This window comes from Agelaius tricolor, unplaced genomic scaffold, assembly GCF_023055355.1.
Source record: "Agelaius tricolor isolate 1412-34295 unplaced genomic scaffold, bAgeTri1.0.p SCAF_5, whole genome shotgun sequence".
NCBI lineage: Eukaryota > Metazoa > Chordata > Aves > Passeriformes > Icteridae > Agelaius > Agelaius tricolor.
In genome coordinates this window covers 9,025,868-9,042,119 of record NW_027269265.1, presented here as the reverse complement: position 1 = coordinate 9,042,119, position 16,252 = coordinate 9,025,868, and the positions used below count along the sequence as shown (strand labels likewise).

Below are 16,252 nucleotides of genomic sequence, written 5' to 3'. Positions count from 1 at the left end.
AATACCAGCTCCTATTCTTGGTTCTGGTAGGTAGTCATGTATGTCATGAAATGTAGCAGACTCCATAAAGTGGTGGTGGTGGTAACTGGGAAGATCATCTCTTGACCATTTTCTGGGGTGGTCCTGTGTGGGGCCAGGAGTTGGATTCCTGTGGGTCCCTTCAAACTCAGAATATTCTGTCACTGACAAGGTCATTCAGTCTGCACATGGTTCCAGCCTGACAGAGAGCCTCTTTCTTGAACACCAGGAGAAGCAGTAGCTGTTTGTGGTTGGGCAGGTGGGAAGAGCTCCCATTCAAAGGGAAATACTGGGCTTGAACTCAAGGAAATGTCCATGTACAGAAGATGCCTAAAAAGGATGGGCTTGTGTAGGCATGTCAGGGGCAGGACTCCAAGAGTGTAGTTAATGCCAGTTTCTTCTCCCAGAAAGCTTCAGTTCTTGTCTAGCTTATGCCACCACTTCTGTATTAACTCCTGCCCTGTCCCAGCCCTGCCTTGACTTCAAGGTATCCTGCTTCACAATTCTACAGTCCTGCTGAACTCCTTTAACTCCCTCACTGTCCTGTTTGAGACCTTTTTACAATGCTAAAACATGTTAAGAAACTGTAAGGTGGAGGAAGAAGTGACCCAAGACATATATAAATAAAAAGAGATGCTCTTTCCAAATAGAGGTTAGACCATTATTCTTCTTCACATGTTTCTGTCTTTTGCAGGGTGGTAATAATGCAGGCCATACTGTCGTTGTTGATGGGAAAGAATATGATTTTCACCTATTTCCTAGTGGCATCATTAATCCAAAGGCAATTTCTTTTATTGGTAAGACATTTTGGAAATTACTATAAAAAATGGCATTGTGTAGTGGATAGCTAGAACTGTACTTTGTGGTAACAAGTAAAGAAAAATGTGACTTTCAGTCAGATTTGCTTTAGCTTCAGCTGTTTGACTTTTATTTCACTGCTGCTTTTACATGAAGAGTTACTCTACTTTCAATGTCAGTTTAGTTTCCACTATTAGAAAACTGAAAGCAAGAACATCTTATCATGTTCCTTCTTATACTTTATGGTAAAATTTGGACCCCACCCTCTACTTGCACTCTCTTTTTATACTTTCAGAAATATATGTGCTATTCTTTGAGAACACGAATGTCAGGACTTAGCTAAATAAATAATAAAAATTATCTCTCACAGGTCTTTACTGACTTCCAGAAATAGGTGCCAAAATGCAGGGCTCTACTTAGGAGGTCATTACTGAGTCCCCTTTTTGTTCACATCACCAGCTGTTTAGGGTGATATTGTATTTTGCTATAAAGATACTTGGTGCAGATGGCATCATAAAAAGATTTGCAGCATTCACTGGACATTAAACTCATATTTAAATGGTAGGCAAATTTAAGCCTCTTGTCCAAAGTTTTGATTATTTCTGAGAGAAATCATGTACAGACTGTTCAAGAAATGAGTGTAAGTTCTAGTGAGTCATAGAGTTTCAGTTTTGTCCCATTTAATAATTTCCAAATGCATAACTAGAATCTATTAAACATTTTTTCCTCTCAGCTAAATATGGTGTGTTGTCTTGCTTTCCTATTTACTCCCTTGTCAATTAGTAACGACTATAACTTGAGTTATGCTAAATTTAGGCTGAGACAGGCTCTTGCATATATTTCTGACATTCCCAAGAAGGAGGCAGCAGCTGTTTCCAGCCCACTGCATCACTAATCCTCCATGTCTCGCCAGCACTGCTCTTTATTGCTTGTGGGTTCTGTTTTGTAGCTCAAAAGCAGGGGGAAGGCATTGCTAATGTATCACAGCACTAGTTTGAGCTGAGTTTAAAACAGAAACCTGAATATTGAAGAAGATTTAAATATTTTCACACAGGCTTGTCAGTGTGGTAAGGCCAGGGACTTCTTTGAGCTTTTCCCTGTGAACAATTGAGGCTGGAGTCGCAGGGCAAAGTCCACCATGAACAAAGACAAGAATCTGCTTACCTCAGCTTACTGTGCAGCAGCCTGGTGTTGATGCCTGGAACAAACCAGCTCTGCTTTTCCTGAGCTTAGCAGCCCAGCAGCTGCTTACCCCAAATCAGGATTTATCCAAAAAGTCCTCGAGATCACTTTGTGCAAACTCTAGTTTTATTTCTTAAATAAAATTTTAGACAGCAAGTAGATGCCTTACATCCTAAAAGGCCTTACAGGCCTTACATTCTAAAAATAAGTGTTTTATTCCTTGCTTTAAAATAAATCATTTATGTTCCCAAAGGTAATGGAGTGGTTATACATTTACCAGGCCTGTTTGAAGAAGCTGAAAAGAATGAAAAGAAAGGTTTGTATCAAGTAATTTTTAACCTACCTTTATATTGGCAGCCAGATTGAGGGTTTTTGTAAGCTGTTGTTTCTGACCATAAGTATGCAGTGCAGTAATCCAGCATTCTGGATTTTAAATGAGGAAACAGTATTTAAAATGTTGAAATGTGTGGCAGTCTTTAGACGTATTTCCAAAAGCAGTCTTTTCATGGGTTTCTTGGAGCTTTATGGCATTTGATGCCAGATTGGAAAGAAAATAAATGCTGAAGTGAGTGCTAAGCTTCCCTTGACCTCAAATAGGGATGATTTGACCCAAAATTTCTGTGCCCAAATATAAACTCAGTTGATTCTGCTTTGAGCAAGGCTTTAGACCCTATGACCTTCCAAGATCCTCTACTTCTTAGACTGTTTTATGTTTCTATCTAGAAATTCTCTATTTTCTGAGGCACAAATAGAGTTTAAGTGATGTGCTGTGTAGCAAATTAAACAAGAATATTTATTTAAAGAATTTTGTGTAAGCCACAGCACTCTGGCATTTAAGAAGTATCTTTGTCCATACCAAAATGAGAAAGCTGATAAGTCAAAAATGAGAAAAGTTTCTCAACAGAAACACTGCTGCTGTTTGATATTGTCTTGTGGTTTATCCATTTTGTCTACAGTTATCTTAAGAAGAAAACACACAAACTAGCAAAAAGACAGAAAAAGTAGAAGTCAATGTCAAAGCTCAACCAATCAGCACAGCTGAAATCCTATCTTTCTTCATTTTTTGACAGGTTTGAAAGATTGGGAGAAAAGACTGATTATATCAGATAGAGCACATATAGGTAAGTGAAGAGTGAAGGGGAAAAAGCCCTCACAAATTATTGCTTAGCTCATGAGGCTAAATTAAATTATTATTCCACAGAGCAGCTGTGTATTTGATCTAACACAGCTTCTTGTTATGTTGTGTAATCTGAAGCATGATAATGGAATCTGTGTCCACTGAAGAGTGATGTTTTTACATGTTTTCACAATGTTTAAGGAATACTCCCTCTGTTTCCACTTGAGGAGGCCTGTGCACTGTCAATGACAGCAGAGGCACTTTGTCTTGAAATTATGGATGTCTGTGATTTAAAGAATATTTTTCTCCTTTGTTCTCTCACTATATCCATTTGATTTTCCACTGCAGTGTTTGACTTTCACCAGGCAGTAGATGGGCTCCAGGAAGTGCAACGTCAAGCACAAGAAGGCAAAAAGTAAATATTTCCAACAGCCTCATTTCATTAATAGTTACACAAATTTGGAAAATCGGTGTAATTTTGAAAAACAGAAATGCTGTGTGTCTCTGAAGAGCCTTGTTGATGTTAATAATTCTGTGCTTCTGTTCTGTTCCTACTTATGTTAGTGAACAAACTGTCAGCCAGACTCATGCTTTACTGAATACCACAAATATTAGCAATACTTATGCAAAGCCTGAAAGGTGCTAATGTAATATATGTATTATTACAGAACTTTAATATATTTTTATGTCTCAGACATCCTGCCCATTATATGATTTCACTTTGACAAAATTACTTGGCATAAAGTGTATTTTTGCATGTATTTATACATTTTGAGGCGGGTGTTTCTTTTTACTTAGTATTGGCACAACAAAAAAGGGGATTGGACCAACATATTCTTCCAAAGCTGCACGAACAGGCCTTCGGATTTGTGACCTCCTTTCTGACTTTGATGAATTTTCTTCAAGGTACAACTATTTTCATTTGTAAATATTATGTTAAAGAGTGATAAATTTTGCCTGACAGATTTGCTTTTAAGGAGATGTTTTTAAATATGTGTCTGAATTTTGTATATAAATTGTCTAGAAGGAGAAGAAAACTGGAAAGAATGTCTGTGTGTGTGTGTGTGTGTGTGTGTATTTCCTGTACTTCACAGAGTTTCTCATAATTTAAAATGGAATTTTGAACATTGGGAAATGCACTGGTTGAAGTGTCAGAGTGCTGAGTATTTTCTCCCTATAGCTTTCAGTATATACTGTGCATAATATAAACTGAGTTCTTGCCAAAGGTTCTGTGAATATGTTCCTCATAGATACAATTTCAATATTTTATAGATTTAAAAACCTGGCACAACAGTACAAGTCAATGTTTCCCACATTGGAAATTGATACAGAAGGACAATTGAAAAAGCTAAAGGTAAGGATTTATCACTTGAAATATTTATTTTAATTTTAAAATATAAAAATGAAGTGTACCAGACATACCACTTATTGAGCTAATTTAGATGAAAAATACATATGTTCATTATTATAAGAGCTTTAATAAACAGTAGCTATGCTTTGTAGTTGAATGTTCTCTCTTACTGTAGGCATTAATGTAAGCTCTGTGGAGGATTTAATTCTCCTATAATATTTTACTTTTTTGAATGTTGTTTAAAATGACTGTTGTGTCAGAGAATGCAGGGTGATGATTTCAATTAGTGTCCAGTGTGTCAGTGGGACTTCCTTGCTTACTGAAGAATTGTTTGTGGAAGCATGTTTCAAGATCCTGGTATTACAAGAAAATTGTCTTTTTACAAATAAATCCAGAAGAGCAACTGGTAAAACAGCTTTCATGAATATAAAAGAAAAGAGGATGTTAAAAATATCTCTTACCTTTCCCATGTTTTTTCTTATAAGTTTTTAGAGCTGACACCCTGAGGATATTTTTTAATGTTCAAAAGGACTGATATGTTTGTCTTTTGGTGCTTGGACTAGTTCTAAGTCCCATTCTCAGTGTGGCTAGACTATAGCACACTATCTAAAGACTATAGCAACAAAATTTAGTAGGCATACCACATCTCTGTGAGCAGCAATGATACAGAAATGATGGCATTCTAATGCCATAATAAGTCAAGTTTTCTTATATGAGTGGTTCAATAGATTGAAAGGAGTATAAACTAATGGTTGTATTTTTCAGGAAAACACAGTTATTGAGGCTGGAAGCTTAGACTTATCTGTATGTTTTGTCTTTCAAAAGTGAACACAGTGTTCCCTGCTTGCAGCTATTGTTTAGGGAAGCTAAACAATTTGTACTCAATTTGCAGGGATATGCTGAAAAAATAAGACCCATGGTTCGAGATGGTGTGTATTTTATGTATGAAGCTCTTCATGGCTCCCCAAAGAAGATCCTTGTTGAAGGAGCCAATGCAGCACTACTTGATATTGACTTTGGTAAGTTATATTCTAAACTCAGCTTAACTCCTAAGAGATCAGTTTTGTTTTGATTTGTGTTTATATTGACTTTGCAAACAGCAGGAAAATAGAGAAAATAGTCTTTCCTTAATAGGAACAGATCTCCCAGAAGTAAAGCTCATTAAAACAGAGATTGTATCATCAACAGGATTAGTGCTTAGGGTTTAAATATTGATTTTTACTGAAGTTTATTCCAGTGCAGTTGAAATTTCACTGCAGATATTCTAGTCTTGATTGCTTTTAAATGTGTGTGCACATTGCTAAACAATCCAGGTACTCATTGCAGTGCAGTTTAGGTAATTCCTCTGCCATGGGAGGAGGATTAAACTGGTGCAGCAGCCTCTAAGTCTTGCCACTACAGTTGGTCTCTGCTCTGCTTTCTTACCAATAATCTAATTAAATCAATGAAGAAAAAATTAAGGACTTGAGAGATTCTCCAGTCCAGAGTCACTGGGCAGAGATCATAAGTAACTCTTAAGACTTAGACAATTTGTGGCAAATACTCAGAGCCTCTTGTGCAGAGCATTGGGAATGCCAGTCTGTGACCTTTACATCACACTCTCCATGAACTTAATGGAAATAATTTCTGTGATACACAGAACATTGAAAAAAAGCTCTACACAGCAGAAGCATCGTATAATCGATCCCGTGCCTAATGGAGGTAATATTGAGATGCTTTTGAATTTCTCCCTTGTGTGCAATCCTCGGTGAAAGTTGTAAAGGATGAATGACACATAATAAAAAGAATTTGCCTCCCTCTTTGGCTGCTGTTCCAGTTTAGCTTTAAAGCCAAACATAGAAGCGAAAACCTTCTTTGAACTGATAAAAAACAGTCTTTGTTTCTTACCAATTGCTGACAGAGGGCTGTGCTGCTGTGTTTTCCTGGCAGGCACGTATCCCTTTGTGACCTCCTCAAACTGCACCGTGGGCGGTGTGTGCACCGGGCTGGGCGTTCCTCCGCAGCACGTGGGGGATGTGTACGGCGTGGTGAAGGCTTACACCACCCGCGTGGGCATCGGCGCCTTCCCCACCGAGCAGATCAATGTACGTTTAGTGCTACAAAATGGGCTCTACGCAGCTGGCAACAAGTAACTGTGCAATGGTCTCGGGTTTCTGTGGTTGAGATGTCCTCTGAGGTATTAGAAAGTCTTTTTTTTTCCCAGCCCGGTGACCAAAGAAGTCGAGATCCGTCGGTTCTCCTTTTTAGGGTTGTTTATTTTTTCTTATCTGTTACATTCTTTCTCTGACCTGCTGAGATCTGTCAGCAGGTTGGGTCGTGGCACACTGTCTGCCCTTGGGGTGGTGTTAACTTTTTATCCTACATACTATGTATACTTTATTTACAATAATTTTCCACTACCTGTCACCTATGTTAGGCAGTCTGTCTCTACTCTAAATCAAGCAAAAAGTGTTGCCATCCCAGGAGAAGATGGAGGACAAGAAGAAGGAGAAGAAGGACAGGACACGACCAGATTCCTTCATCTTGCTTCTTGAACCCCCATTCTAAAACCCCAAAATTCTACTTTTTCTCTTTGTGACAAATTAACTATCATTCTACTCAAACTCTTGTGGCTTGTAAATCTTCACACAAAGTTGGTAATTTTTTCCATGGACTAAAATCGAAGGCACAGGTGTTTTTGACTCCATGCCAAGGTCTCTGAGCCCCTTGCCAGGGTCTCAAAACACCCAGGGCAGCCAGAGGAATGTCCTGGGTCCCGACACAATGGGGTAAGGGTTTTCCACTGATAAATAAGCACAGTGATAATAATGCTGAGCAATCACACCCATAAAGAGAAGAGAATTTCATTATGGTGTTTGTCATGAGAGGAGAGAAACACGAGTGTGGTGATGTTACATTGCAGTGACCACACTCCTGTTGTAATGATCAGTGTGAAAACAGATGTCATCATCTTATGTAACATCATTAGGTGTACTTCAGTGGAGAGAGTTTGTTGTGGACTGGAACTGTCAGTGCATCCCAGAAGAGCTTAAATTACAACAACTTCTGTGCTTAACAGCCTGTGTTCTGTGTGATTTATAGAATAAATGTGGTGTGTGTGTCAGCCAGTCATGCGCAAAGGGGTCAATAAATAGAAGGGGAGAGATTTTGGTTATTTTAAACTGTCTGCTTTATTTTCATTATCAAGAAATTAGAAAGCTCAGGATATTGATTGTGAGCTATGCATGCAGCAATCTCTAGGGCAGTGCTCTGAATCTAATTTAAGGATTTAGTCACTGAAATCCTTTATTTAATGGCTCAGATGAGTTGATGGTATCCTTGGGGTTTATGAATCATGAACATAAAGTTTCTTCCTTCTTTATTTTTACCACAGTATAGCCACTGCCAGTCTGAATGGAACTGGCAGTCTCATACTGTGGTAGAAGCAAGGTGCCCTAGGTGTTTTGACCTAGACCGTGTACAAGCATTGGTCTTGTCCCAAGCATTTAGAGTCTTGACCCCAAAAAGATGTCAAAAGACCAGATGAAGAAAGTAAATGCAAACAAAATTTAATAAAGGACTGAATTGTCAAGAAAATCTTCCTGTTGGATGAAGAAGGGAGAAAAGTGTCTCCTTGGAACACAAAAGTCATATTAAATACATGATTTGAAATGCTAGTGATTGCAATACAGAAATCCTGTGCATGAGGGGATTTGTTATCTGCCTTAGTCCTCTCCTAGTAATTTTTTTTCCTGGAAAATAGCCTTCAAATTGGCACAACTGCATTTTTCTTGCTCTTTGTCTGTATTTGTTTGTATTTGTTTTCCAGCCATGTTTTCAGTGAAACACCATCAGCATTCTCTCTGTCTTATTTTAGGAAATTGGAGATCTTTTACAGTCCCGTGGCCATGAATGGGGGGTAACTACGGGCAGAAAGAGACGCTGTGGCTGGTTAGATCTGGTCATTTTGAAATATGCTCATATGATCAACGGATTCACTGCGTAAGCATCACAGATTTTGCGCTACATTTGGAAGGGATAATTTTGTGCTTCGCAGAATAAATATGTAGGTAACATTAATATAAGTCCAGTAAAGTGTCACATTTTAAGTAATACAATGATGCACAGTGGGCAACTGAGAATTGTCTTAATGCTAATAATAATCTAATTCCTTTGAATTTTTTTTCAAATTAAGTGATTTTGCAACATGATAGCTGTGATTTTTTTGGTACATGTTTTCATTTTGCTTTCATCAGATGGCCAGTGTAGATTGAATCAATACATTGCTTTTCTAACAGTTTACTCCAGTGTTTTTGATCCAGTGCTTTCATACTGATTTGTGTCATGGTCTAAAACCTGTTGGGTTTGAGGTTTGGTTGACTCTAATGGATCCTACTTGTAGGACCAATTCTGCATCATTTGGAACCACTGCCTTGATAAGTGAAATTAATGGAGTGACACAAGGATACAGCAACTGGCACAGCTTTCATTCCAGTTCAAAAGGTTCATATATTTACAAAAGTGTAGTTAAATATTCTGTTATAAATCCTGCTTTTAATGGGCCAAGTTATATTTTCTTTGAGACCGAGTGGCTTCCTTGGTTGATGCATTCAAGCAAACTTGTCCCTATATGCAAATACGTGACTCTGAGCATTTTAATATATTTTAGACTGAAACATAATTTAATATCGTTTATGCTACTAATGTTACAAAGGAACAGTGGTCTTGTTCATTAATTTATCAAAAGGGGGTTTTAGCTTTGGCACATTTTTAAATTTGATTTATATTTTGCTTTAACTTATGCAGCTCTAGTTTATGTGGAAAATTTTAAGAAGGCTTTAGGTTTCCTTCCATTTCAGCTCTGTATAATTACTGCACTTCTATCAACAAAACTATACCCTATCTGATAACTAAAAAAACATGGGGAGATTTAAAAAGTTGAAGAACTGGCTCTATGGTGCTTCTTCCTCAAAAAGTCTCTTAATCCTTTCATTCATCATGAACTTACTGAGAATATATAGCCTGGACAATATGCACATACCTGTCTAAATCCTTAGCTGCTCAGATTTTTGCCAGGCAATATCTAGAATATTGTTTTGGAAAATATGACTAGTTTTAAAATGCAGTTTTATTCAATTCAGTGAATAATACAGTGGAATAATGCCTCTTCTTGAGGTTCCATTTTTGTCTCCTGATGTGTTCATTCACAAAATTAATAAGGTTCATTAAACTGCCAGCACAGCCCAGTCACTGAAAGGCAGGATGGGATCCTTCCTAATGAGCTGCACATGTGGTTTTAGTTACCAGATTATGCTTGTTCTGTTATAAAAGTGTAATCAGTCACTAAGTCTGTCAGACAGTTGTTGTGAATCAGTAGGAATAACAGAAATAGTCCCTATCAGTGATGTCATGTGTCAAACCCACTCAAACCAGGCCCAGCAGGTGCCCCTTTCCACAGTCAGGGTGTGTTTCCATGCACTGAGCTGAACACTGTGCACCTGTGTAAGCAGCCAAGCATTTGGAAATGTCTGGGGGTATCTCAGGTGGGTGTTCATCCCAGAGGTGTGAATTCAGTTAACAACAGTTTAATACATTTGTGTATTTCTGCTGGCTGGGCTGCTTGAGCTGGATTTTTGAAAGGGGGAAAAAAAGGAAGGAAAGTATTAAAAACAAGATCATCATGTGTGTAACTAACTGATGTTTTTTATGCAGTTTGGCATTAACAAAACTGGATATTCTTGATGTCCTTGATGAAATTAAAATTGGTGTTGCCTACAAATTGGGTGGAAAAAGAATTCCATATTTTCCAGGTAAGTTGTTATACTTCTATCTTCATTTTTATCTTTCCTGCCTGTTAAGCCAATTTTGCTTTTTAAAATCAGACTTGATTTCTTTTTCACTAGACATTCGATGGCAATTTATGGAGCTGCAGTCTCTGTATAAAGATTGCCATACCATTATATTGGCATTTTCCATTTACATTGCATTTGTTAACAGTGGCAAGAACTTCCGAACAAATAAAATCTTGTGTTAGGGGCTCTGTGTTGTGCCATTAGATTTTTTATTAGCAAAATCAGGAGTCTGAAAGTCAGCAAGACTTGAGTCAGTGACTGTGTATCATTGGCAATAGCATTTAATGAAGCAAAATTGAAATAAAAGCTGTACAAAAATGAGATGGAAACAAGCAGAATAAAGCTGCTTCTGGATAGCTTTATTAAGCTTTATTAACAGCAACAACACTGTGGTTAATAAAAATATATATTGCCCCCTCAATAACTATTCACTTTTTAGATATAATGATACATAATTTTTTTACATTAATGATGTTTTCAAGATATGTGCAACAGTCTCTGCCAAGAAAAGGGTTTTTTTCTGTGGAGCTATAGGGGATTCCAGAGGCAGAGGATGGATTGACAACAGCCAGCTTTCCCACCACTCTTGGTGGTTCCTGGCTGTGGACACAATGAGAATTCCAGTGGAGAAAAGCTTGTAGACATCAGAGCTTTTCACAAAACTGATTTAACCTTGTTCTGTAAAGATGAAACTCTCTGAGACAGTAATGCCTTGTCTACTGTTTTATTCTATGCAAATCTGAACCAAAAAGTGGAAGTACTGTAAACCTCAAAAAATCTTATTTCCTCAAAAATAAAACTGTAGGGTTGTTGACTCCATGTTGACAGCATAGAGTACATTCTACAGTTTTTGAAAGAGGAAACTGCATGCCTGGATCCTCTTGAATCAGATTTATCAGAATTAACCCCCAATTAAGAATAAAGGAGTGAATGATTGAATAAACCAGTAAAAATACTATTTCCTCATCTATCAGATTTTTGCTGTCAAAAGACTTTATTGGTCAAGAGTCATAGGTCTGTTCTCTTCAGGCAGAGCAGCTAAAATCAAATGTGACAAAAGTTGTTCTTCCACAGCTAACCAGGAGATACTACAGAAGGTAGAAGTAGAGTATGAAACAATGCCTGGGTGGAAAGCTGACACAACTGGAGCACGAAAATGGGAGGACCTCCCACCCAAGGCCCAGAATTACATCCGCTGTGTGGAAAACCATGTTGGTGTGCCAGGTATGTTCCTTTGTTGGTGTCCATATGAGGATGCCACAGCAGACAGACACAGCCCTATGAAAGTGCTCAGTTTGGTAGTTAGATTCACTTTATTTGGGCAGGAGGGAATGAAAGTACCAGGGGTTGGGCTGATGGGGGTAAATGACAGCTTGCCAAGAAGCAGCAAAGGCTGGTGTTCAGCAGGCAGGTCTGCAGTGCTGCAGAGAGCTCCAAGCTGCTGCTGGGAAGGATTTAACCAGAGGAAAGATAAACATGTGTTGTTCTTGGCAAATGGCCACCTTCTCTCAGTGAAAACTTAGGGGTCTGTGCACAGTGCTTCAGTGTGTAGTTAAGTTGATGTCCTTATCTCCCCCTTTCTCTCTGCATTCTGCACTGCATCCCTGTTTGAACTTAGATGTCTTTGTTCTGGCTTGTTTTTCCATTCTTACTCATACAGGGAATTGTGTTGCATAACAGGTACAAGATTGCTTAGTCCAGTTCTTCCACTTTGGAAAAATGAGAATCTTAACATCAATCTGCAAAGGTCAAGCCACCCAGATTTCTTCAAATCTAACTGCTAGAGCTCTAGATATGCCAAGAGCTAGGTGTGGCATGAATGGTGGCATTTGCAAGAGAATTTCCACAGTAACAAGCTTAGTCAGCTGGCATGTGTGCTTTTGTTTTCCATAAAGCACCTCAAAGGTCACATCAGTGGAGTACAGGCTGGTTACAGCCGTGGCAATTCCTGTATCAGTCATGGGTCAGAAAACATCTGATAGCAGAGACTGAAACTCAGAGAATGGCCTGTGTGTGGTCAAGGACACACAAGGGATGAGTAAATACAGCTCCCCTTACCTTTATTCCTCTGGTTTGCTGTGCAAAGTCAGGATGCTTTGCTAGCTTTGATGGCTAAAGGACACCTACCCACAATCAATTCTATAGCATGGGAAATAAAACTGCAGTGGAACAGCTACAGTGTGGAATTTGGGGTGACTGCTCACACTGGATAATGTTTATAGTTTGAGCCTTACATTTAAAAATATTACAGTATGTAGGCATCACTATCTCTTGTTCCACATCATGCAGACTTCAGAGTCTGGCACAGCTCTGGCTTCCTCTCTGCAGGGATGTAGCTAAACATCCTGTCACTCAAAACAATTGCACTTAAACCTGCAACAAACATCCCCGACCTTCCATTAGGCCTTTCATCTGCAATGCTTTGTGTTTGTGGTATCATTATTTCATGCTTTCAAACTTCAATATACTGCACTTTTAGTCCAGTAGTGCAGCTGGAGTAGAGGGATTTTTGACAATGAAACTTCCTCCCTAAAATTGATCAGTCTGTAGTGAAACATGATGAAAGGTGAAAATTATTCCAGTTCATTGATTATAGTGTTTACTCTCAGTAATTGTTCTAACAGATGTGTTTTCCTCCCTAGTTAAATGGGTTGGAGTTGGGAAATCAAGAGAGTCGATGATCCAGCTGTTTTAAACAAATGAAGAACTTCAGTGATGAGAAGCACAACTTGGCATTCATCGGTTCCTTACTGCTTCTTCTTGAAATGGAAATGCTATTTAAAACAAATTCTTCTAGGAATTAAATAGAAAAAAACATATATTCTGTATTGTAACATTTTATTTAAGTTCTCAGTAAATTCAGTGTAAAATCTCCTTGGTGTCTATCATCAAAAAAGTCAAAAAAGTACTCCAAACAAAATAGGGAAATAATTTTTTTTCAATTGATCCATGTTATTATTTGAAAGTACTTTACATCTATATAGTATTTCTCCTTGCTGAAACCAGTATCAAGCCTCTTGAAGTAATTATTGGGTAACTTTAGAATTGTGAAGCTTGGATTTTTTCTTCATATGTTAAAATATCTGTGTATCTGGGTTGGCAGCACTACAACAGATACCATGCACTGAAATTGGTTGAATTATAAAGATTTTCAGTTTATAAAATACAGCAAAGTTAGGTGGGTATTTTTGACTGCACAAAACAAGGCAAACACAATTATGTGTAATTTTTATATAATGTTTTTTGATAGCCTACTAAAATGAATGGAGAGCAGCTAAAATATAAAATGTATTTATCACAAAGCCTATTCAAGTAACTGAGATTACATCTGTAAAGGGGCCAAACTGGAGAAATCTGACCTGTTTAATAATGCTTTTAACTATTCTGAGTACTAACAGGCTGGACACTGTCAGGTGTGTGGCCTCCCTTTTATGTAGTAGGAAAAGGAATGAGTGAAGGTGGAAGGAGGAGAGTCCTCAGGGTACAAAACACATGAGGAGAGTGGAGCTGAGACAGCACACTGCATTTTCTCCACAAACCTAGGGCATTTCTTCCTGCTAGTCCTGTGATTGAAGTTTCCCAAGTTCTACTGTGGTACTCTGTTGAGGAACTTGGGACTTGTGGCTCTGTAAGGCCCTCGCTTCCACAGCTCATAGGTTTCCAAGAATAAATCAATGCATGACTCAATGATGACTGCTGCAGTATTTACACCCCTCACACATTTTGACCTTCTTCAGCAAAATGTAATGCCTATTTATAGAAGGGGATGACACGTGGCAGCCAGGGTTGGGACATGTAGAAGCTGTGGAGAGGTCCCAGAATCTTCAAGAATGTATTTGGATTTCTTTGTGGATCTTCTAATTTGTAATGGTTATGCATCAAGAGCTCTCAAAAAAAGCCTACCTCTTGTAGAGGAACAGGATCATTGTAGAGACTGAGTTATTCCCTAACTGCAAAATTCTCCAAGTAGATGTTCCTTTTTTATATATGTCTCAGAGAGCTATGAGAATATTTTTTATCATTCCCATGGGGTATAGAAATGGCATCACATCCTCAGTGGTGCCATTATGCAGTGTGTAAAAACAGCCCTTTTCTGACATGGTAACTCTAAGGGTACAAAACGATGACACTTGGCATTAAAAATGGGGGGAAAAGGAAAACCTGTCAGGAGGATGTTGTGCCATACTCATCCCCTTTGTCTCATCTCACTCAGTATCAAATAGCAGATAATGTTCAAAGCCATTTATGTCAAAAAACACTTTTAAAAGTACCAGTGCAAAGGACTAAATGCAACTGTTTATGGATGTTTTCCTGCTTGTAATGCAGAATTCTTACACCATCCAGCTCTGGTTCAGTCTCTCCATGCCCCAGATCATTATAGAGTCTGGCTTAATGCACAAACAAATACCTTTTTTCTCTTAAAAAAAAAAAAAAAAAACAACAGAAAAGATCCCAAAGCTGTGAATCTTCTGTTTTGACTCCTTTGTCCATCTTTGACAAATTGTTTAATCTCACTGCTGCTGGTTTTCAATCTGTAAAATTGCAATCAGTAATACATCCTCACCTCTTCAACACTGCCTTTTGGAGTTCCCTGGGTCAAGCCCTGCAGTCCTTGATCTGAATTGAGGAAGAAGCTCTCCCTATCGTAGTTATAGCTGTTCTGATGAAAGACCAATGAGATTTCTGACCTTATTTAATGTTTGCAAAGCACTTCTGAAAGGTACTTGGTAAGTGCTAATTATCACAAGCACTGTGAAGTGTGCCTCATTCATATGAGGTACTTTAAGCATAAAGATGCTTGGAGATACAGTAATTAAGTTTTTTTTTCACATGGCTTGACCCTGTGACATTTGCCTTCTGAATGATCTAGAGCTGTTCCTTTTCTTGGCCTCATCTTCCTCTGTGCATTTGTGCTGGGAGGTGGCCACTATATTTAAACTTTGGTTGATTTATAGGCAAAGTCCACAGTGACTAACAAGCCACTTGGTATGCTGAATAACTGGATTAAATGATCAAATCTAAACTATTTGGCATATTGGAGACAATAGCTTTTATAGCATAATTTTCACAGGATTACTTTCCACCTAATCTTTTTATTTTCCATTTTTCCATTAAGTATCCATTAGATCCACATGGCTTGTCCTTGCTTTCAAGGATTCATCAAAAAACCCAGTGATGTTGTCAGTGAGCATGATGTAACAGGCAATTATCCCATGACTTACTCTGTTACCATAAAAATAATATCATGCATTTCATTTCATAGCATGGCTATTTTAAATAAAAGTTCTACTCCTATTAAATTTTACATGTGCTCTCATTGAGTTAAATGTGAACAAGTTCAGGCTTTTATGAAAAAGCTCTTTAATCTACTGAGAGACACAGTGCTTAATAGGAATATTTTAACATAAATCTCCTTTAATTTTGGCTGTTTTCCATGTATGTTATTTTGTATTGTTTGGAATTTCATTTAATAACAATCACTGTGATGAATTTAGCTACTTCTTTCTCCCCAGCCAAATTCAATGATAATGGCTAAAACTGGCTGATGCATCATCCTGTTTGATATCTGGATGGAAGAATAAGGAAAAATGTTTACTGAAAAGCCGTAATTCGTGGTAAAGATTACAGTTTGTTTTTTTTTTTTTAATAGCAGTTACAGATTCACTCCTGCACAGTAATGTTTTTGAGATATTTTCTGACACTTACAATATGGCCTTCCTAGTGAGACTTGCACTTCCTAACATATTCAGGATAGGATTTTGAAGCTTTTGTATTTGGCTATATATGGTCTTACAGTTCTGGCATAATGCACTTTATAACAGGAAAGAAAATGAAGCATTTCCATAGTAATGTGCAATCTATATTTACACCTTATGCAGATTTTTTCAAATGATTTTTGATCCACACCTGTTTATTTTGTCCTTGAAGATGTATTAAAACAGATTTGAAGTAACA

The 16,252-nt window shown here is 37.9% G+C and overlaps 1 protein-coding gene across 1 annotated transcript in view; it reads left to right on the top strand.

Annotated features, from left to right (window-relative positions):
• ADSS1 (adenylosuccinate synthase 1) overlaps positions 1 to 16,252 on the top strand; it is a 28,576-nt gene extending 12,324 nt beyond the window's left edge. Inside the window, exons 2-13 of the mRNA XM_071426312.1 lie at positions 713 to 815; positions 2,252 to 2,314; positions 3,069 to 3,119; positions 3,464 to 3,530; positions 3,914 to 4,021; positions 4,388 to 4,469; positions 5,359 to 5,485; positions 6,396 to 6,550; positions 8,323 to 8,447; positions 10,158 to 10,255; positions 11,372 to 11,521; positions 12,940 to 16,252. Coding sequence (XP_071282413.1) covers positions 713 to 815; positions 2,252 to 2,314; positions 3,069 to 3,119; positions 3,464 to 3,530; positions 3,914 to 4,021; positions 4,388 to 4,469; positions 5,359 to 5,485; positions 6,396 to 6,550; positions 8,323 to 8,447; positions 10,158 to 10,255; positions 11,372 to 11,521; positions 12,940 to 12,992 — 1,182 coding nt within the window. The 3' untranslated portion in view covers positions 12,993 to 16,252. The remainder of the gene's footprint in view (positions 1 to 712; positions 816 to 2,251; positions 2,315 to 3,068; positions 3,120 to 3,463; positions 3,531 to 3,913; positions 4,022 to 4,387; positions 4,470 to 5,358; positions 5,486 to 6,395; positions 6,551 to 8,322; positions 8,448 to 10,157; positions 10,256 to 11,371; positions 11,522 to 12,939) is intronic.